The sequence below is a fragment of the Gobius niger genome (assembly GCF_951799975.1).
Source record: "Gobius niger genome assembly, chromosome: 20".
NCBI classification, from domain to species: Eukaryota; Metazoa; Chordata; class Actinopteri; order Gobiiformes; family Gobiidae; genus Gobius; species Gobius niger.
The window spans coordinates 18,202,935-18,222,178 of record NC_136871.1 but is presented as its reverse complement, the minus strand read 5'-3'; the positions used below and the strand labels follow the sequence as shown (position 1 = coordinate 18,222,178).

At 39.7% G+C, this 19,244-nt stretch overlaps 4 protein-coding genes across 4 annotated transcripts in view; 2 read left to right on the top strand and 2 right to left on the bottom strand.

The window, feature by feature from the left end:
- The first annotated feature begins 2,789 nt into the window (after positions 1-2,789).
- Positions 2,790-3,574, top strand: LOC306979437 (transcription factor HES-5-like). Its single transcript, XM_079578389.1, has 2 exons — positions 2,790-2,879; positions 2,983-3,574. The coding sequence occupies exons 1-2, from the start codon at positions 2,817-2,819 to the stop codon at positions 3,373-3,375; spliced, it is 456 nt and encodes a 151-aa protein (XP_079434515.1). The 5' UTR covers positions 2,790-2,816; the 3' UTR covers positions 3,376-3,574.
- Positions 3,575-5,561: 1,987 nt separating this feature from the next.
- On the bottom strand, positions 5,562-6,537 carry her15.1 (hairy and enhancer of split-related 15, tandem duplicate 1). Its single transcript, XM_079578388.1, has 2 exons — positions 6,439-6,537; positions 5,562-6,335 (listed from the first exon to the last, which is right to left on the bottom strand). Exons 1-2 carry the CDS (start codon positions 6,499-6,501, stop codon positions 5,940-5,942), a joined length of 459 nt encoding a protein of 152 aa, XP_079434514.1. The 5' UTR covers positions 6,502-6,537; the 3' UTR covers positions 5,562-5,939.
- Positions 6,538-11,234: 4,697 nt separating this feature from the next.
- On the bottom strand, positions 11,235-17,576 carry aldh4a1 (aldehyde dehydrogenase 4 family, member A1). The gene is made up of 15 exons (XM_079579196.1): positions 17,388-17,576; positions 16,516-16,609; positions 16,359-16,451; positions 16,244-16,291; positions 16,016-16,171; positions 15,785-15,934; positions 15,636-15,710; positions 14,354-14,541; positions 14,194-14,267; positions 13,895-14,091; positions 13,773-13,820; positions 13,545-13,697; positions 12,039-12,160; positions 11,783-11,901; positions 11,235-11,702 (listed from the first exon to the last, which is right to left on the bottom strand). Exons 1-15 carry the CDS (start codon positions 17,426-17,428, stop codon positions 11,590-11,592), a joined length of 1,671 nt encoding a protein of 556 aa, XP_079435322.1. The 5' UTR covers positions 17,429-17,576; the 3' UTR covers positions 11,235-11,589.
- Positions 17,577-18,542: 966 nt separating this feature from the next.
- The window catches only part of rnf123 (ring finger protein 123), an 84,671-nt gene continuing 83,969 nt past the window's right edge, over positions 18,543-19,244 (top strand). Inside the window, exon 1 of the mRNA XM_079578326.1 lies at positions 18,543-18,707. The gene's annotated coding sequence lies outside the window, so the exon portion shown is untranslated. The remainder of the gene's footprint in view (positions 18,708-19,244) is intronic.

Here is a 19,244-nt window from a genome sequence, read left to right as displayed (position 1 = left end):
AAGAAAATGTAAGGTATAGCTTAGTTTATATGTTCGGCCTTGTAAAACGTATCCGTGTTAATGCTCAACGAGCGTGACAAGAAGGGAAGGAGAGGTGCTGATTTTCTGCACCTTCACCAAAAGCCTTTTCTTCCCAGGCACGAGCAGCTGACAGGTGTTTTATCCACGTGCTATACTCAGCAGGACGGGATGTATAGGCTGTATTTAAATGCATACAGCCTGTTAAAGAGTTGACTTAGCAACAAGCCCTTATGCTAATAACCTTTGTTTGTTTGTCTGTTTGTTTGTTTGTTTGTTTGTTTGTCTGTCTGTTTGTTTGTTTGTTTGTTTGTTTGTTTGTTTGTTTGTTTGTTTGTTTGTTTGTTTGCTGTTAAAATAAACATGGCGTGTGTGAATCTTATGCTACCTTTCCGGTGAGTGCTCCACTGAAATCATTTTTCTCAGGTCAATTAGAATCTTAAAAAACTATTTATTTGTCAAATTCCAGAAGAGTGAGAGATAGAATATTCTACACCATTTTTTAACTCCTTTTTTTTTTTTTTTTTTTTACAAAGTCAGAGGTTTACATACACTAAGATTGACCTTTAAACATTTTGGGAAAGCCCAGATGATGATGTCATGACCTTGGAAGCACAAGTGTGGTTCATCCTTGGGTGCAATTTCAAGACACATGAAGGCATATGAAGGCAGGTTGATTGGTTCAAAAGATAGATAAATAAATCAATCAATCAATCAATCAATCAATCAATCAATCAATCAATCAATCAATCAATCAATCAATCAATCAATCAATCAATCAATCAATCAATCAATCATCACACAGATCAGAAAGAAGGCGGGTTCTGTGTCCCAGAGATGAATGTGCTGTGTCTGAAATGTGAATATCAACCCAAGAACAAATGCAAAAAGGTCTGGTGAAGAACTGTACTGACATGGGCTGAGGGGGACTCTGCCAGGAAGAAGCTCTTACTTCAAAAGAAACACAAAAAGCTAGTATGGAGTTTCAAACAAAAAAAAGGATGAAGACTTCCTCAGCCTGTGGTCTTTTATCACAAAATCCTGATCTCAGTCAAGTCAGAGCTGAAAACAGATGGAAACTAGCATCTCTGCTATAATCTGGAATGTCTACAGTGCACACGCGCAACTGTTCATTAATATGACTGTCCCTATGAAATAAATAAATAATAAAATAAAAGGCATGTGCACGTAAAATAAGCCTACAAATGAATTTCAGTTACACCAGTTCTGTTTGAAAGAATTGCTCAAAATTCCTGCCAACTATTGTGAGTTTGTAGAAGGAAATCCAACACGTTTGACCCAAAATATACAGTTTAAAGACAATGCTAGCAAACATTAATGAAATGTATGTAAACTTTTGGTTTTGTAAAAAATGAATAAACAAAAATGTGTAGAAAATTCTATCTCTCATTCATCTGGCATTTGAGAAATAGATTTTCTTTTTTTTATTCTAATTGACCTACAAAAAATATAAGTAAATTCTGGTTTCATGTCAGACAGTGAGAAAAAAAATGCAACCGTGTCTTTTTATGAAGTGTATGTAAACATCTGGATCTCACTGTATATCAGACTTTCCTTCCAAATATCCGACATCCAATATGGCGTATGTCGGATTAGGTTTCAATTTGAAATGAATGTTCACTTGGTGAAAACAGCTGCGCGAAATACACAAGAAAGAAGAAGAAAGAAGCAAAAGAAGGAACTTATATTATAAGTTCAAACTTCGAATCTGTGGGCCTGTGGAGTGGTTTTCGGGCTTCAGTACGATGGCTTTTATGGACTGACAAACATGACCTTCCTTCCTTGCATGTGATGACCCTTTAAACCTCACATGTGACAGATAAAAATTTGATAAAAAAGGAGAGAAGTTGACTCAATCTTTGCATTGTGTGTCTGTGCCTGCTGTACTAAGCATGGAGAACAGAAAGAGGAGAAGAGAACTGTCAGAGGACTGGAGAACCCAACCAGCGTCAAGGTTACAAGTCTATCTCTAGCGATCTTACGGTTCCTTTGTCCACAGTGCGCAACTTAATTAAGAAGTTACAACCCATGGCACTACAGGTAACCTCTCTGGACGTGGACGTAAGAAAAAAGTTGATGAAAGGTTAGTCCAGATGATGGATATGCAGCCTCAAACAACTCCTAAATTCAAGCTGTCCTGCAGGCTCACGGTACAACGGTTTCGAGGCAAACCAACCGTCGACAGATCATTTCAGGGCCAACACTTTCATCCATGACTGTATATATATGTATATCACAAATTCTCCTATTGTGCGGGCTCAGAGGTCTTCTGTCATGAACGTTTTATTACATATTGTCGAAATTGTCATGTGACCTTCTGTAAACACAAATAAATAAATAAAATTAAAATGTCTTTCCTCTATCACTGTAAAAGGTATTGTGTGTAAATGCAAATTGAGCCTTATCTTTATGTATTTAGTGGCTGCTTATCAGACAGACAGTCTTTGCACATCTGCACCCAAGATCAGTTGAGACAGCGGGAAGGTTCCCAGGTAATAAAAGTGTAACGACCTGCTTGTGTTGGTCTGTACCTTCACATATCTTCTGCAGTGTTCCCTCCACTCAGGCCATGAGGCCAGTTAACCATGAGATAATTGATGCCTCTCTCCTATTGTTGTGTCGGCCTCGCCCACTGGCCTGGGAGTGTGGGAAAGCTAATCCTGCCTGGGACTCATGGCTTTGTAATGCTAATGTCCGCCTATAAATAGGGTAGAGGGATCCTCAGCCAGATCACAACTCACTCTGCTCTCCAAGAGAAACATCTCATCTCTGCTGACATGGCGCCAACCAGCACCAGAGACTCACCTATATCAATGATCTCAACCAAAGACAAACACAAAGTAAGTACAGTTTACATTCTTAAGACACTAATGTCTGATTATTACCAGAATCACACGTTGCATTTGCTCTACATGTTTCTAACCAACTGTACTTTTTCTTTAGATAAGGAAACCAGTTGTGGAGAAGATGCGCAGAGACCGCATCAACAGCTGCATCGAGCAGCTCAAGGTCCTGCTGGAGGAGTTCCACAAACAAGACCCCAATGCTAAGCTGGAGAAGGCTGACGTCCTGGAGATGACAGTGGCTTTCCTGAAGCAGCAGCTGCAGAGTCCCGTCGCTCACACTGCCCACAAGGAAGGCTACTCTCAGTGTTGGAAGGAGACCATGCACTTCCTGTCCTCATCCTCCATCAAAGACATGTCCATGACTCACCTGCAGCGAATGCACTCTTCACAGGACGTTTACCCCAGTGCCCTGCTCTGCTCTCCGCTCCACAGCCAGAGCCCAGGGAAGCAGCCTCCTGCTCCTGTCAAGTCCATGTGGAGGCCCTGGTAGAGGCCCTGACAGACTTTGAAACACCTCAGATGGGCCTTTCCATCGTCATTACTGTATTCTGAATACGTCTGCATTTTTTAATAACTTCATAAGTTACTTTTATTTCACCTTTACATTTACATTTACAAAACCTTGCTGAAAGTGTCTTAGTAAGTTTTAAAAGAGACTTAGAGTGATAAAAGCATGTGACCTATATTAGGTACTATATGACTCCTGTGGAGTTGACTGAAAACGACTGTATACCAAACAACAAATGTAATACTCTGTTGATCCTTCTTGTGGAGGGTAATTCTGTTGCCTTTTGTGAAGGTATATATTTAACCCATGTATATTTTTACATGGATTATGTGAGAAGTTTATCATATAAATAAATCTCAAAAATAATTAAACGAAGACCCACTTTTTTGTCATCTATTTGTTTTATGAGGAATGTTTTTAGTTTTCTTTTAAATTGTGTCAATAAAATGTATAAATTAAGTCTCAAGCCTAATTACAAAGATGTACATTTACATCGGAATGTGTTGGAAAAGATACCAGTCACTTCACACCACCAAAGATACTAAGATCTTGATGAGTATTAATGAGCCATTACGCATGGTCCCCATACTGCGTGTACCATGTGTAATGACCATGACACACGTGTTGCCATACTTCTTGTGGTATGGTATGAAGTTATAAAGAAAGTGCTTTCTTGTCTATAGGGGGCGTCACAGTGCGTCTTGTGTGAGTGTGTGCAAGGTTGACTGTGTTGTGCTTTGTACTTTAAGCTCATGCAACAGCTGAGCACTGGGCTCTGTCAACTCTGGTTTCATCAAACAGCTGGTGAGCTGAGCCGCTGCCGGGCCACAGGGCTGCAGGGCGCACCTCCCCTGTGTGGAGTCTGCCTCTGCACAGCTTTCCCACACTCTTAAGCCTTTCGCCCCTTTATCCCAGGACAAAAGAAGTGTGCCGTGTAAAATGATCCTCCCACCACCGTAGTGAGAAACCTCCTGACCCTACTGATACCCCCTTCTTCTCTTACAAATCTCTACTGAGTTTTGGAGGGAAACTCTGCTTCTCTTTATCCGGATATAATGTTCTAATATAGTTCTTATAAGGAGTGATATGTCTGAAACGTTTTAATTTGAATAATGTATCTGATCACAAATCTATAACTACTACAATACCTTAAAGGAAACTCATTATAAATTCATATGTTTTCTCGCATGATCTGTAATTCATATGTAGAGGTTTTTCCAGGGTGGGCATTTCTTTGAGGATCAATTGTTAATTTGTGTTGACAGGGCAGACCCCAACTTGTAACCAGAGCTGTGTGAAAGCGTGGGAAATCTCTGCCCTGTGTCTGATATAAGGAGGTGTAAGTCTGGCAGGTGTGCATGTCCCAGGTGAGAGCAGGTGGCATTAGAGCACTGAGTAAACCCATATACACACATACACACGTACACACACACACCACACACACACACACACACGCACGCATGCACGCATGCACGCACGCACGCACGCACGCATGCACGCACGCACGCACGCACACACACACACACACTGAAAAACTTTGTTTAATGTTCAAATAAGTGCTTGATAGCTGTGTATATTTCTTTACACTTGCCAGGACACCTTTCTCATGAAAATTAATATTCCAAATGCCAGTGCTTAAAATCTTCACTGCGCAATAAAACATCAGCATATTCCATAATTTAATAAATTATAAAACAGGAAACTTTGAAACAGTCACCATATTTAATATGTACTTTTTATATAAATCATAGAACATGGTGACTCTCCACAGTGGAAGGATTACTGATCAAAAGAAATCAGGTTATATCATCCACACACATCATGTGTTATTATAGCCTAATATTATTGTGAAACAATAATCAGTATTCTGATCGGAAACACATGTCACCAACAGAACAGTGACTGACTATTGAGAGAATAGAGTTGTACACTTCCAAACTTTTGCCTGTATTTGTCTTGTAGGAACTGATGAAACTGTGAATTTGTGCTCCCATATCTGCTAAAGACATAAACACTCTTGGGCAAAGACATAACAACTCAGGACAGTATTTTTCCCCATTTTTTATTTAAATGTTTTTTTTTTTTTTTTTAAGTTTTTCAGTCTCTCTTTAGAGAGTACATATTATATGAAGTTTTGTCTTTCCATAGAAAAGATTTTGTTTTCATCCAAATGCCTTGAACAATACAACACAATATTAAAGCGCCTTTACAAAAGACATTCACTGTATCAACCATAGTTTAAAAAAAGCTAAGACAAAAAGAGTAGCTAGTAAATCTTTGTTGGCATAGCAACTGCGTAAAACAATATTGGTACTGTTAACCCCCAGTGAGGGATTCATGACCAAAAACTGAGCTTCATGGGCAACAAATACAGAGTGCTGCTTTAGCCAGTTTGAAACATTCTTCAATATGAAGAATTACTGAAGTCTTTAAAACTCAATAAGAGTTTGTAAAATAAGAGATCTGTAATCAGATCGGAAATCATTTTCCTACAGTAATGACGATGGAAAGGCCCATCTGAGGTGTTTCAAAGTCTGTCAGGGCCTCTACCAGGGCCTCCACATGGACTTGACAGGAGCAGGAGGCTGCTTCCCTGGGCTCTGGCTGTGGAGCGGAGAGCAGAGCAGGGCACTGGGGTAAACGTCCTGTGAAGAGTGCATTCGCTGCAGGTGAGTCATGGACATGTCTTTGATGGAGGATGAGGACAGGAAGTGCATGGTCTCCTTCCAACACTGAGAGTAGCCTTCCTTGTGGGCAGTGTGAGCGACGGGACTCTGCAGCTGCTGCTTCAGGAAAGCCACTGTCATCTCCAGGACGTCAGCCTTCTCCAGCTTAGCATTGGGGTCTTGTTTGTGGAACTCCTTCTCCAGCAGGACCTTGAGCTGCTCGATGCAGCTGTTGATGCGGTCTCTGCGCATCTTCTCCACAACTGGTTTCCTCATCTAAAGAAAAAGTACAGTTGGTTAGAAACATGTAGAGCAAATGCAACGTGAGATTCTGGTAATAATCAGACATTAGTGTCTTAAGAATGTAAAGTGTACTTACTTTGTGTTTGTCTTTGGTTGAGATCATTGATATAGGTGAGTCTCTGGTGCTGGTTGGCGCCATGTCAGCAGAGATGAGATGTTTCTCTTGGAGAGCAGAGTGAGTTGTGATCTGGCTGAGGATCCCTCTACCCTATTTATAGGCGGACATTAGCATTACAAAGCCATGAGTCCCAGGCAGGATTAGCTTTCCCACACTCCCAGGCCAGTGGGCGAGGCCGACACAACAATAGGAGAGAGGCATCAATTATCTCATGGTTAACTGGCCTCATGGCCTGAGTGGAGGGAACACTGCAGAAGATATGTGAAGGTACAGACCAACACAAGCAGGTCGTTACACTTTTATTACCTGGGAACCTTCCCGCTGTCTCAACTGATCTTGGGTGCAGATGTGCAAAGACTGTCTGTCTGATAACAGCTATATAAAGATAAGGCACATTTCTTTTCTGTTGTCAACTGATACTACACTTGCACGCTTTAATGTTTGCAAGTATAGATGTGTTTCAATAATAGTTTTGATCAATAAAATATTATATACCCGTGACAAAATTGTTAATGAGAAAATGATACCAGCTCTGTCAATTAAAAGGCTTTGCAACAGGTGTATTGGAAATATTCTGCCATTCATCTATCTAGGTCATTTTCTTTAACTCTGACAGCGCCAGAAAGTCCAGGGAAAAAATGAGCGGCAGGATTGAGGACACATTCCAAAAGCAACTGTCAATTAAACACAATTATCCAGTGTCCTCTAGGAAGGCACACTTCTATTGTGTTGCACCTCCTCCCCCAGGCCCCCCTTTGGCCCTGCTTTACTCGGTCATTTAGGGGAATATGTAATAAATGGGAGGCAGAGTGTGGGAAAGGAGGTTGGGATCCCACTCACACACATCCTCCAGTCAATAGCCTACAGCTTGGCGCCCTCACCCCTCCTCTCAAGCCCCTTCCGCCCACTGACAGCCTTTCAACCTGTGGGCCACATCACAGGGACCGCATCAGGGGGACGCGTGTGGGATCCGTCGTGCTTTCCCGCTCTTTTATACAAATGTGTGTGTATGTGTGTGTGTGTGTGTGTGTGTGTGTGCACCCTGGTCCTCGCTTAACTCCTGTAATCTTCTCCAGGGCTCTGTCAAAAATGTTTGTTATAATGTTGACAGTATGATAACCTGCTGTACTAAAGACCAACAATAGATGGATGTGATAAGCACACATAACAATATAATAAATAAATGTTAAGAAAATGTGAAGCATTTCTTTGTGATGTATGTTAACACATGCAATGATACAACATGTGATTTATTTTTTAAAGATTTCCAATGTGGCTTAATGACCGTTAATAACGTCTACATGCAAAGGGACAGATGGCAGAAGGAAAGACTCTTTTTTTCAGTTCCCTGCATTTCTAAGAAGTGAGTCATGGCACAATATTCAGATAAACCACGCAGTTTGGCCCTTAAACACATTCCAGTGTGGGCATTCCATTCTATTCATAAGGAAGGGCCTCACAGTGGGGCCCCAGCCACACACACTGCCACACTCGCCTGGTTCCACGTGCACACCATGAACAACACGTCTCCATGGCTTTCAGCCCAAATGCGCCCAGTCTCAGTGTGCAGCCAAAGGACCTCTCTCCTTTGAGGAATGTGTGAGAGCCCTGAGCTGCTCCTCTTTCCCACACTTAAGCCTCCATTCAGGCCATTGCCCCACCCGACTGCGGCCGCCAGTGATCCTTCAGCCCCTCATTATGCTCTGTCCTCAATAGGCCATCTGGACAGCTACCAGGGGAGCCACCGCTCTCGCGCTCACTTTACACCTTAGTCCCAGGTACACAAATGCAGAAAAATTAAGTAGAGGAAAATGAGTTGGTAATAAAGCTAGAATAAAATATGTCACCAGATGAAGGAGGTCTGAAAGACCACAACGGTCTCTTCGTGACACTTTTGTCGAGAACTGTGTAAGTCACATCACATGACGCTTTAATGCTTAACATTGAACTCTCACATCAAGGGATGGGGTGGGCTTTTGGTCTGTAAAGAAGGGTCACCCTTTCCCAGGTTCTGTGAGAGGACGCTGGAGTCACAAGGAGACTTATCGAGGCATGCACCTGCCCTTGTCTTTGGGGCCTGAGGCATGCTTCTAAGCATCCACAATCAAAGACTGGTTCATGACAAGTCTCAGGAATGCTTTGTGCCCCTTTTGTGCCCTGTCGTCGTCTGCCTGCATGAGAGGTGGGAACAGTGATGTTGAATGTAAATGGAAGAGTGCCCATTCCAGTATAAATTATTTAGAAAAAGAAATGAAGCTAAGGACGACCCCGCACACCCTGGATGCGACAGGTGCATAGAAGGCAAAAACTCCCGCCCACCATCTCACTCTTTAAGAAATGTATTACTGCTGCAATGTTTTGGTCAAACTGACCTTTGTCGGAAATGTAGAAATGTCATGAAAAGTGCCATCAGAATGAGACCATATTCTGAATAAGACACAAAAACACTGTTTTAGAATGTCTTAAGCTCATTAAGCTCATATAAAAACAAATATGTGGAAACACAGATTCACAACATGATATTATTCTAAATATGGAGCTTGTTGTGCCAAAATATAGTTATTGTATTAAGAAGTAGCCTATCCCATTGACTTAATATATACATATATATGAATATTGGTTTATTGGCTGACTGATTTTTGTTTCTATACCCATAGCTTATAGTAGGTCCAATGGGTCAACTATACAAGAGTATAAGTGTGTTTAAAACACATCGGTAAATAAGTGTATGAGCTACGTGCTGGATTATAATCTAACACCATCATCTGCTGTAAAACAACAACATTTGTGGTTTGCTTTAGATGTTTATGGGGTACACAGGACTTTCAAATGCACAGTGGCCTGAACAAATCTGTCCATAGCGTTCACAGGCTGATGGCACAGAGGTTTCCCGCCTTTTACAGGGGGCCAGCTGCTGCTTTCAGCTTCAAAGGCTTTAATCCTGCCGGCCTTGTTGCCCCAACTTTCCCACAGCACACTTTGAGCAGCAACACAATAGGCGTGTGCCGCATTCAATAGCAAATTAGTCAAGGGTACTAGTCCACCACCACAGCCCCCGGGAGACTGCGAGGAGGTGTTGTTGATATTTCATCTTCATTAATCACATGACAACTACATTATTTAAACAGGTCTTGCACTACCTATGTATGGAGTGACTTGTGTTTAAGTGATAAATAAATAAATACATTTTGACTAACGAATTGAAAACATCCATTTGGCAGAGACTAGCCATTTTCACACAAAAAAAAGAACTAAAAAGGAAGTTTTACTGTAAAATTATCCCACTCAAAACCACAAGACAGATTCTTTTCCTGGGTGTTTTACAAGTTTCTGATGGGAAAAAAATATATAAATGAATAAAAAAAGTGGTGTATACTTCTAAACAGAGTCATGTGGCAGAGCATGTGTAGTGACATGAAGGTAGGTGTTAACTGTTAGTATTCTTGAGAGGGTAAAGTTTAATACCCATAAGTAAAAAAAAGTTCACATAGCCTCAAACACATTGGCACCATCTTGTCTGTGGACTGCAACTGTAAGTTAACCTTTTCTCCCTTTTAACGGCTTCCAGCCTCAACTCCTTTCTTTTAACTCTGCACCTGTCCCCCACGCTTTTGTTCTGGTTGCAATAGACTGTCGACTGAAAGCAGTAATAGAAACCTTTGTCATTACATGAGCTGACATTAGTGAGTGTGGGAACCTGTGGTCAAACATAAACTCACAGGTTTCGGGCAACAGGAAGCCTGTAGTTGTTTGGTCATGTGACATTGGGCCCTACATGTCAGTAAAGGCTAGTTTTAGAAGTTCAGATGGAGTTCGTGCTATTTCACTTGACAATATTCAAGCGTTACAATCTGCATTTGTGAAACACTGAGAAATAAACAGACAGAATAAAATGAAATAAACACAGAAGAATAAACAGCCATTTATTGTCAAAAATATGAAGCATTTTATCTTGACTGAGGCACAGGTCATAATCATGTTAGGTCATTATTGAACATCAGTGTTTTGTTTTGTATCCTATCCTGCCCATTCAGCAACCAGCAAAAGGTGATTCATTTAATACTCCAGGACTTACAGACTGTAAACTTAATTCTATAGCTATAATTCACATTTCAGATAAAGAACATTATGAACCAACATAAGGATAACAGTTTAAAATGTATCATGATTATATAAATTAAACAGAATTGAATCAAAGAGTCAGTTATGCCAGTCTAACTGGTTTAGCAACAAAATACGATGACAAGGATTCGGTGACTGTTATATGGCAAATATGCCAATGTAGCCACAAAGATATGAAACATGATTAACATTATCAGTTTAATAAAGCTAATATTGACCTTTTTAAATAATTAAGATAAACGTTTACAATACAGGTGAAACTCGGAAAATTAAAATATCGTTAGAGTGCATTCATTTCTGTTATTTAACTTGACTGTGAAACTGATATATGATAGACTCATTACATGCAAAGTGAGATATGTATAGCTTTTATTTGTTATAATTTTGATTATTATGGTTCAGCTTGTAAAAACTTAAACAAATTAAAAATAAAAAATCTCATAAAATGAGAATATTTTGAAAATGGACTGTAAGCCATAATCATCAAAATTATAACAACGGCTTGACATTTGTCACTTTGCATGTAATGAGTCTATATCATATATTAGTTTCACATTTTAAGTTGAATTACGGAAATAATTGAACTTTTGAACGATCTTCTAATTTTCACCTGTAGGATGACTCTATACCTGAACTATGGTCCAGGGATTAAAAAATATACATATTGCCCTAAAGCCCTACAAAATATGTCATACATATTGGGTAGACAGCCAGAGGAAAGACTTGCCACACCACTAGGCAGTTTTGGCAATCCTTCAAGGAAGACTTTGGAGAACTCTCTTTTGTATGAAAGACCAAGAAGAAATAGCTGCTTATATCACATTTTCCTGGAACTACAATCAAAGCCCGTGTTCAGTGCAAATCGGTTCTTAAGAGAGTAAATGACCTGAATTAGCCTACGGTAAAGTGTGTATTTTTTTTAATCGTCTATTAGGACGGAAAAACAGTTGTAGGTCTTGACTGGATGAGTTGTAGACTGGCTGCTCTTTAACCCATGTAAGAGTACTTCCATTCTGTTAGTGGGACGTGCGTTTCTTTTACTACTTGAGGTGACGTCCATCTCAGGACATAGTGTTGTCCTCCAGGTTTATCATTTGTTCCTACATAAAAGAAAAAAGGTGAAATCAATCAGGCAGAATGTTTATTTTACAGTGGTGTCTGGAAGTAGATTTGCTCTTACCTGAGGCTCTGGCGCCCCCAAATGGCTGCTGAGCAACAATGGAGCCTGTGGATTTGTCATTGACATAATAGTTTCCTGCAGCGTTTCTCAAGGCTTTAGCAGCCTCATCAATAACATTTCTGTAAGGAAGCACAAATGGACATTTAAGCATTTTTTTTTAGATTTGTAATTACATCTGGCAATAATATTTGCCATTAAAGTAAGCCCAACTTTTACTATTTCAACTTCAGCATGAGGGAATATTGAAACATCTTACTTGTCTTGTGCGTACACTGCCCCCGTCAGGGCATATGGAGATGTGTTGTCTATTAAATGCAGCACCTCTTTGTAGTTGTTCTCGGGGTAAACATAAACTGTTAGAACTGGCCCAAAGATCTCCTAAAAGTTAAATAAAAATTATTAGCAACCATGGCTAAACAACAAACCTCTAAATTAGGGCCCGACCGATACGTTTCTTTGATGTCCGATATGAAGGAGGTTGGCATTGGCCGATATAAAAATACATAGGCCGGTGTCACTTTTTAGGTTCGTTTTGTCAGACACTAAGGTTAGAGATGTTAAAGATCTTTTACCTTTACATGTTTCAGCCGCCATCTGCAGGCCGTCATCAGAAGTATCACCGGCGTGCGGTGACGTGTCACTTATCAGCTGTTCTTACTTCCGAGGCGTGACCAGTCTGATGGTCCCAACAGGTCCGACAGACTGGCCACGCCCCCTGCCGCCCGGTGGATTCAGGGCGACAGGGGGCGTAATCATTGGAGGAGGGTGTCCCAGGTGTGGGACAGGAGAAACGCTCCTTCGTCACGGTTGATGGTGTCGGATCAACCGTGACAAGTGACAAGTGACACGTCACCGTACGCCGGTGATACTTCTGATGACGGCCTGCAGATGGCGGCTGAAACATGTAAAGGTAAAAGATCTTTAACATCTCTAACCTTAGTGTCTGGCAAAACGAACCTAAAAAGTGATACTAGAATACAAGTAGACACAATGAACGTTACGAAGTTTATACATAGGCCGGTATTTAAGGTAATTTAATTTGATGTACTTTTTTTTTTTTTTTTTTTAATCTCATTAAAATAGTCTGTAGTTAAACATTTATTATTATAGTAAAGGTTTCAATCATAGAAATGTAGATAAATACAGTATCTAAAAGAGGTTTTGAAGGCTGATTATTGGGGATTTCGATTGGCCGATGCTGATATGCACCGCTGATATTTTTGTCCAAATTTTATTAAAATGCCTCGTCTATAATCCTGTGTGTGATGCTTTTAAACATATCCGTGTTGAACTGTGACAATATGAGGATTCAAAAACTAAACGAGGGTAAGTCTCTATCTCCTATGGTTCTGAAATTAAACGCAAAAGTCTATAACATAAAATATATTTTATTTATGTTTCTCTCACCCCCTGCCTTGGAAGATGCGGGAGGGCTCATTTTAAAGCTCTGACTGAGCTCTTTCCAGTGCAACAAAACAGAAAGTCTCTTTTCTCACTTTCGGCTATGGAGATATCAGACCTTTATCGGCCGATAAAAGGCCGATGTTGCAAAATAACCAAATATTGGTCGGCTGATATATCGTTTGGGCCCTATTCTAATCTGCATATGCCATTAGTGGGAATGGAACATTTCAGGGTTTTTTTTTAATACAAAAACACAAGTGATTGCATTGTATCTGATCTGTGGGTAATCCACGCATTCGTCCACACACATTCTAAAATCACATTTTCTTTCAATAATCAAGAAAGTTTGTACTTGTACCTCTTTCATGATATGCTCTTGTGGGTCTTTAGTCTCAATAATTGTTGGTTCCACAAAATAGCCCTTCTTGTCATCACAATTTCCTCCAGCAATAACCTTTAAATCAGGGGAATTCTTTGCATGCTCAAGCCATTTCTTTATGCGATTAAATGACTGGAGAATAAAAGAGGAAATATAGTTATTTTTAGCATTTTTAACATACAACATTGTTCAGAACAAATAAAATACCTTATCATCTATAACGGCTGAGAAAAAGGTGCTCAAATCTTCAACAGGCTATGAAAATAATGTAAGAATATGTTAGCACTAGATTGTAAACATTGAACATTGAATTATGACTCGCCACTTACATTTCCAACTTTGATATCTTTGTGCACAGAGAGGAGCCCCTGTTTGATCTGCGGCCACAATGTATCTGGCACATACATTCGTGAGCATGCAGAGCACTTCTGACCTCCATATTCGAAAGCTGAGCGAATTGTTCCCATCACTACATTCTCAATATCTGCAGACTTATGCACAAAGTGAAAGTTCTTCCCTCCACACTCTGCAAATTAAAAGAAATTAAACATTACCTTTCACCACAAATAAAACTAAACATTAATAAACAAAAGTCACTTTAAAGTCAAATTGTTTCACAAAAAAATACCTCCTGCTATCCGAGGAAAAGTCTTGTATCTGTCCAAATTCTCACCGACCTGCTTCCAAAGACGTTTGAAGGTTCTGCAACAGTGAAAAAAGGCACCGTTTCAAAGCCTTGCCTTGTAAATGTGCATACCATTTGTGATCATAGTGTTAAATTGTCTTACGGTACGCTGCCCGTGAAGTTGATGCCTGCGAGATGTTCGGACGCTGTGACCGCATCTCCAAACACTGGTCCATCAGCGGGCAAGAACTGGATGATGTTTGGGGGCATGCCACACTCCCTCAGTATGTTGTAGACAGCATAACTTGCAGACATGGCTGTGTCACTAGGTTTCCATAACACTACATTCCCCTGTAGAGACAGTACAATGGATGGAGTCAAAACTTAAAAGGAAAGATTGTGCATGAGTAAAAACAACCCTAAATTAAAGGTAAAAAAAATTGGAAGAAAACTACAACTGCTAATGAACTCATGTTAATGGAGGTCAATGTTTTAATGTCAATAAAAAACAACAACAGTAAGCCTCCACGCATAATTTACTAATTGTTGTTGTTTCATCCTACTCTCCAAACACTGTTGCATCATTAGTTCCTGCTGGCTTTGTCCGCAACGAGGGCTTGTTACGAAATAATAATGACATAACAGTCTCAGTTCTATTTACTTATTTGATTTAGAATGTATTCAAAGTAAATGTTTGACAACCAATTTACATTAACAAACAATCTCTTGATTCGTTTTTTTATTTGACCAAACAATATGACTTTGGCAGCTGCGCTACAAGATGGAATACAAAATAATATCAGTGCAATTCTGTATTAAGCCCATGCTTACAATATAAAAGCAACCCAATACCACTGTCACAATATCCAGGAGTTACCATAACTTACATAATTACCATTGTGAGATTAAGAATGTTGAACAATGACCAACGAACACCTAGTAGCCAACAGTTTTTTGACCATAATGTGATTTTTATAATTACTGTTAGAGCATTGGTTCCCAAAGTGGGGGCCTGCGAGGCACTACAGGGGGGGCCCCAAAGCTTGTCTACAAAACAAGTACATTGAAGAAAAACTGTAAATTTGTAAATGTACCTCTTTAAAACACTTGTTTAGCCCAAAGTCACTGTTTACTATTGTTGTATATGTAGTTTTAGCTGTAAAATAATATAAAATTCCTTTGACTGGAGTAAATAAGTAGCATTGGTGGGCCCCATGAGAGTTTTTGGAATGATAAAGGGGCCATGATGTCCCGGAGTTTGGGAATGTCTGTGTTACATTAAAACATCCCTGGTGATGCTGAAGTTTGTAATGTAATCACGCTTCATTCCAACAGCCTTTCAGTTTTACGCAGTTTTTAGTTGGAAAATGTGAATAAAAAACAACAACAATATAGTCAAAAAACTCATATGTGTAATAACTGTGCATGTACTATTTGACACCTACCATCAGTGCTGGTGTGCCTGCAAGATTTCCTCCAATTGCCGTGAAATTAAAAGGGGCTACAGCAGCTACGAAACCCTACAAAATAAGCAACATTTGGACAATAAGATCTTCTTCATGTCTTTTCTGCGAGGATTAAACGATTTACTTACCTCCAGACCACGATATAGCATTGTATTTGTGCTTCCAGGAGCATCTAAGGGCTGCTGCGCCTCTAACTCAATGGCATGTTTAGCATTAAATCTAAAAAAGTCTATAAGTTCTGGAGCAGCATCGATCTCGGCTTGAATGACCGTCTTACCCTGGAATGCAAACGCAACAGAAAACCATGTCATCTGAAAAACAAACAACTTCTGAAAGCAATATTGTATCATATTTTATACCTGTCCAATCATGGTCTTGGCAAGAACCTCCGCTCGCTTGGGTCCACTGATGACGTCTGCCGCCTTGAAGAGGATTTGCGCTCTGTCCTGAACAGGCCGCAAATCCCATTCTTTCCTTGCCGCTACAGACGCCAGAATGGCTTTGTTTATTAGTTCCTGCATTCATACATGGCTGATTAAGTATTTATTCATGACTGATTTAACTAAATAAAAGGCTCAGTAACACACCTTGTCAGCGTAACAAAACTTTGCAACTTTATGGGAGTGATTGAAGGGCTGAGAAGACAAACACACGGTTAGAGAGAGACATTGTGATTTTGATAAAGTAAGTGCTTATACTCACACATAACTGATATCTGATGTCTTTGGTCCATACTCTGTCATCCCCGACAACACATGGAATCTCCTCAGTTTTCCCTTTCAAACTTTCCAAAGCCTAAGGAAAACAAACAGATTGAGTTGCCGAAGGGGTTGTTTATTTTGTTAGTGTTTCGACTGACCTGAAGGAGATCTTTTCTCTCTGGGCTTCCCTCTTTAAATCCCAATATAGGCTCATTCTTTACCTCGACAGCAGCACAAGAGAAGGTTTTGAACCTGCAAGAGAAAGGCTACAGCTGATACACCAAAATTCACTCAGTGCAGTAAACCGGTGTAAATTGGTTTTAACAAGCCATGGTGGTTTAATGAATAATAGACAGGTGTCCTCGGCCGACTTTGGTCTTTCCTAATTTTTGTTTGCAAAGTCTGTGACTTGCCCTGCTGACTGTGCTAATGTGTAACTTTGTCTGGAATTACACAACACTTATATGTATAATAACTTCATCATTCATTTATTTTGCGCACGAAAAGATTGCTCTTTATTTTTTCTTATGTTGCCAATTCTGAAAAAAAAAAACATCAATGGGAATTCTGACATGCTCCAGTCGCCCTGACATATGGAGGCATGGACATACACAACAGTCCAGCTGAGCAACCTTCAGGAATGTTTTTACAGGTGCAGATTCAGATCTTGTAAAGACAGAGTTCCAACATTGCGAGAAGAATTAATTTTAGTTATTAGTTTGGCAATGTCACAACGAGAAATAAACATAAGCAACAACTAAACAAGAATCAACGTAGCTTTAAGCAAAGTCAAGCTAACTGTGCATGGTCCCTTGCCTATCTCCCTTGCTCACAAATGTTACATAATAATCAAGCCTTCCTTTTAATGAATACATAGACTTCGGCGAGCAGACAAACCACACACATCCGTTGTTTAAAACCATGCAATCATACAGGCCTGCAACGCAAATTATGCTTTTTAGGTGTTTGACAAGTCGTGGCTAAGGCGAAGAAGTCTCGTGCATGTTCATGTGAAAGGAACGGTACTTACCCTCTCCAAGTCTGGCAGACTGTCCCTCTCAGGCGAAGCATAATGAGACGCCAAGGAATAAAACTACTAGGTTTAATGGACAAAATGACCTTCAACTTCAGTAAAGACGATGGCTGACAGTCCTAAAATAGTGCAAAATCGGGAAAAGGTACAGTATTAAGTAGCTTGTTTAGAAGGCTGTTCACTGGGCGACTACAAATCGGACTAAACCAACTGTAGACACGGCGGGTGAGACATTGTCGCAGTTGATTGTTTTTGTGAGTCTTTTTTGCATTTTTTTAATTTTACAAATAAACTTTCCAAAATAAATATCTATGGCTGTTACCTGAACGATGCAAATGATCAAGATTTTAGAAAGTTGTAACCAAAAGCATTACGCAAAGGCCCCTGTTAATGGAACATCTCATGGGCGAGTCTTCCATTGGCCAATCGGCAAACAGATATTTTGTCAGCGAATCACCTGGTCGGATATTTTTGGCAAGGCCCATGCGTAATATTTGTATAACAATTTGCTTTATGACTTTTTCTATCAATTTGTAAACTATCTTACATGGATGCAAGAGTCAATCTAGCGGGAGCTAATTTAAAACGGATTATCTCTTGTCAACATTAAACTTTATTGACGAATTATTAATAATATAAAAAGATACACGTTCCTTATTTCTAAATAAGTATTAGTCAACAGTATTTAATAACAATACGATATTAAGTATGTCGGGTGTTGTAGAGTCAGACCATGCCATATGACAGACTACTTGTAACACAATAATGCGCCGCATGGTGTCGCTATCACTTTTAATTATTTTTTATTTGTTCGATTGCAGTACATCTCAGTACAGTACAGTAGCTATTTGAAATCATACAAAAAGCCATGAATATGAATCTCATCATGATGTCAATGTGTACATTTTTAAAGCAAAGATTCTTCCCTCCTTTCCCCCCTCTCTTTCGTGTTTTAAATAAACCACTAGCTGGGGTTGTAGCAAAAATAAATAAATAAAAAAAATAAAGATTTTTGGGGTTGTGGGTTATCGGCAATTTCTGTAAACAAGTCTGAAAATAACATATTATTGCATCAGGAAAGAACTAAAATATCTTTAACCCATGGAGGTAACAAACCGAGTCAGTGCCAATGTATTTTGTACCGTGTCGCGCTCCGTAGCTGAGAGGCGTTGACGACAGACTGTTGTGGTAGAAAATAGTCTTTTGCATCTTTCACTACAGCAGTACTGTAGAACATCTTTCATCATCTAACTTTTGTAACAAAACTCAACCGAGTGCAGGGTTTACACAGAAATCATCTTGAACTTGTGCAAGCCGGTAAGTGTAGCTTGCTTGTCCATTTATATTCACTCGGTGTGCTGTTGCTGTGCAGTGTGCTGTCACTGAAACATTAGCATTTAGCGGCAATGACTTTAAACATATTCCTTACCTTTGCAAATAGACTTATTATGTCAGCTAACTTAAACTGCGCAACCCAGTCACATAATGGTAATAAAGACTGTTTATAATGTCACTCATGTAGTATTGGTAGCTCGATCTATGGGCAGGCAGCTTAAAGAAAAAAACTAGCAGTGATAGTTTGACAGTATATAAAGCTACAGTGTTGTTGTTTCAAACCCTTTAGTTTGTTAATGCCATTTTTTATAACATACAATCAATCGTGCTATTAAAGTCAGCATGTCCAGGTCTGTAACCGACGTAAGGTTAATAAATCCACATTGTAGAAGTGCAAAGTTATTAACAGCATCATGTAGTGGTGAAATAAAGCAACTTAAAGATTCATAATTTATCTACTATTTTTATCCCCTATTTTATTCATTTTCCGCCCCTAAAAGTATTCTTTTTCAACTCTCT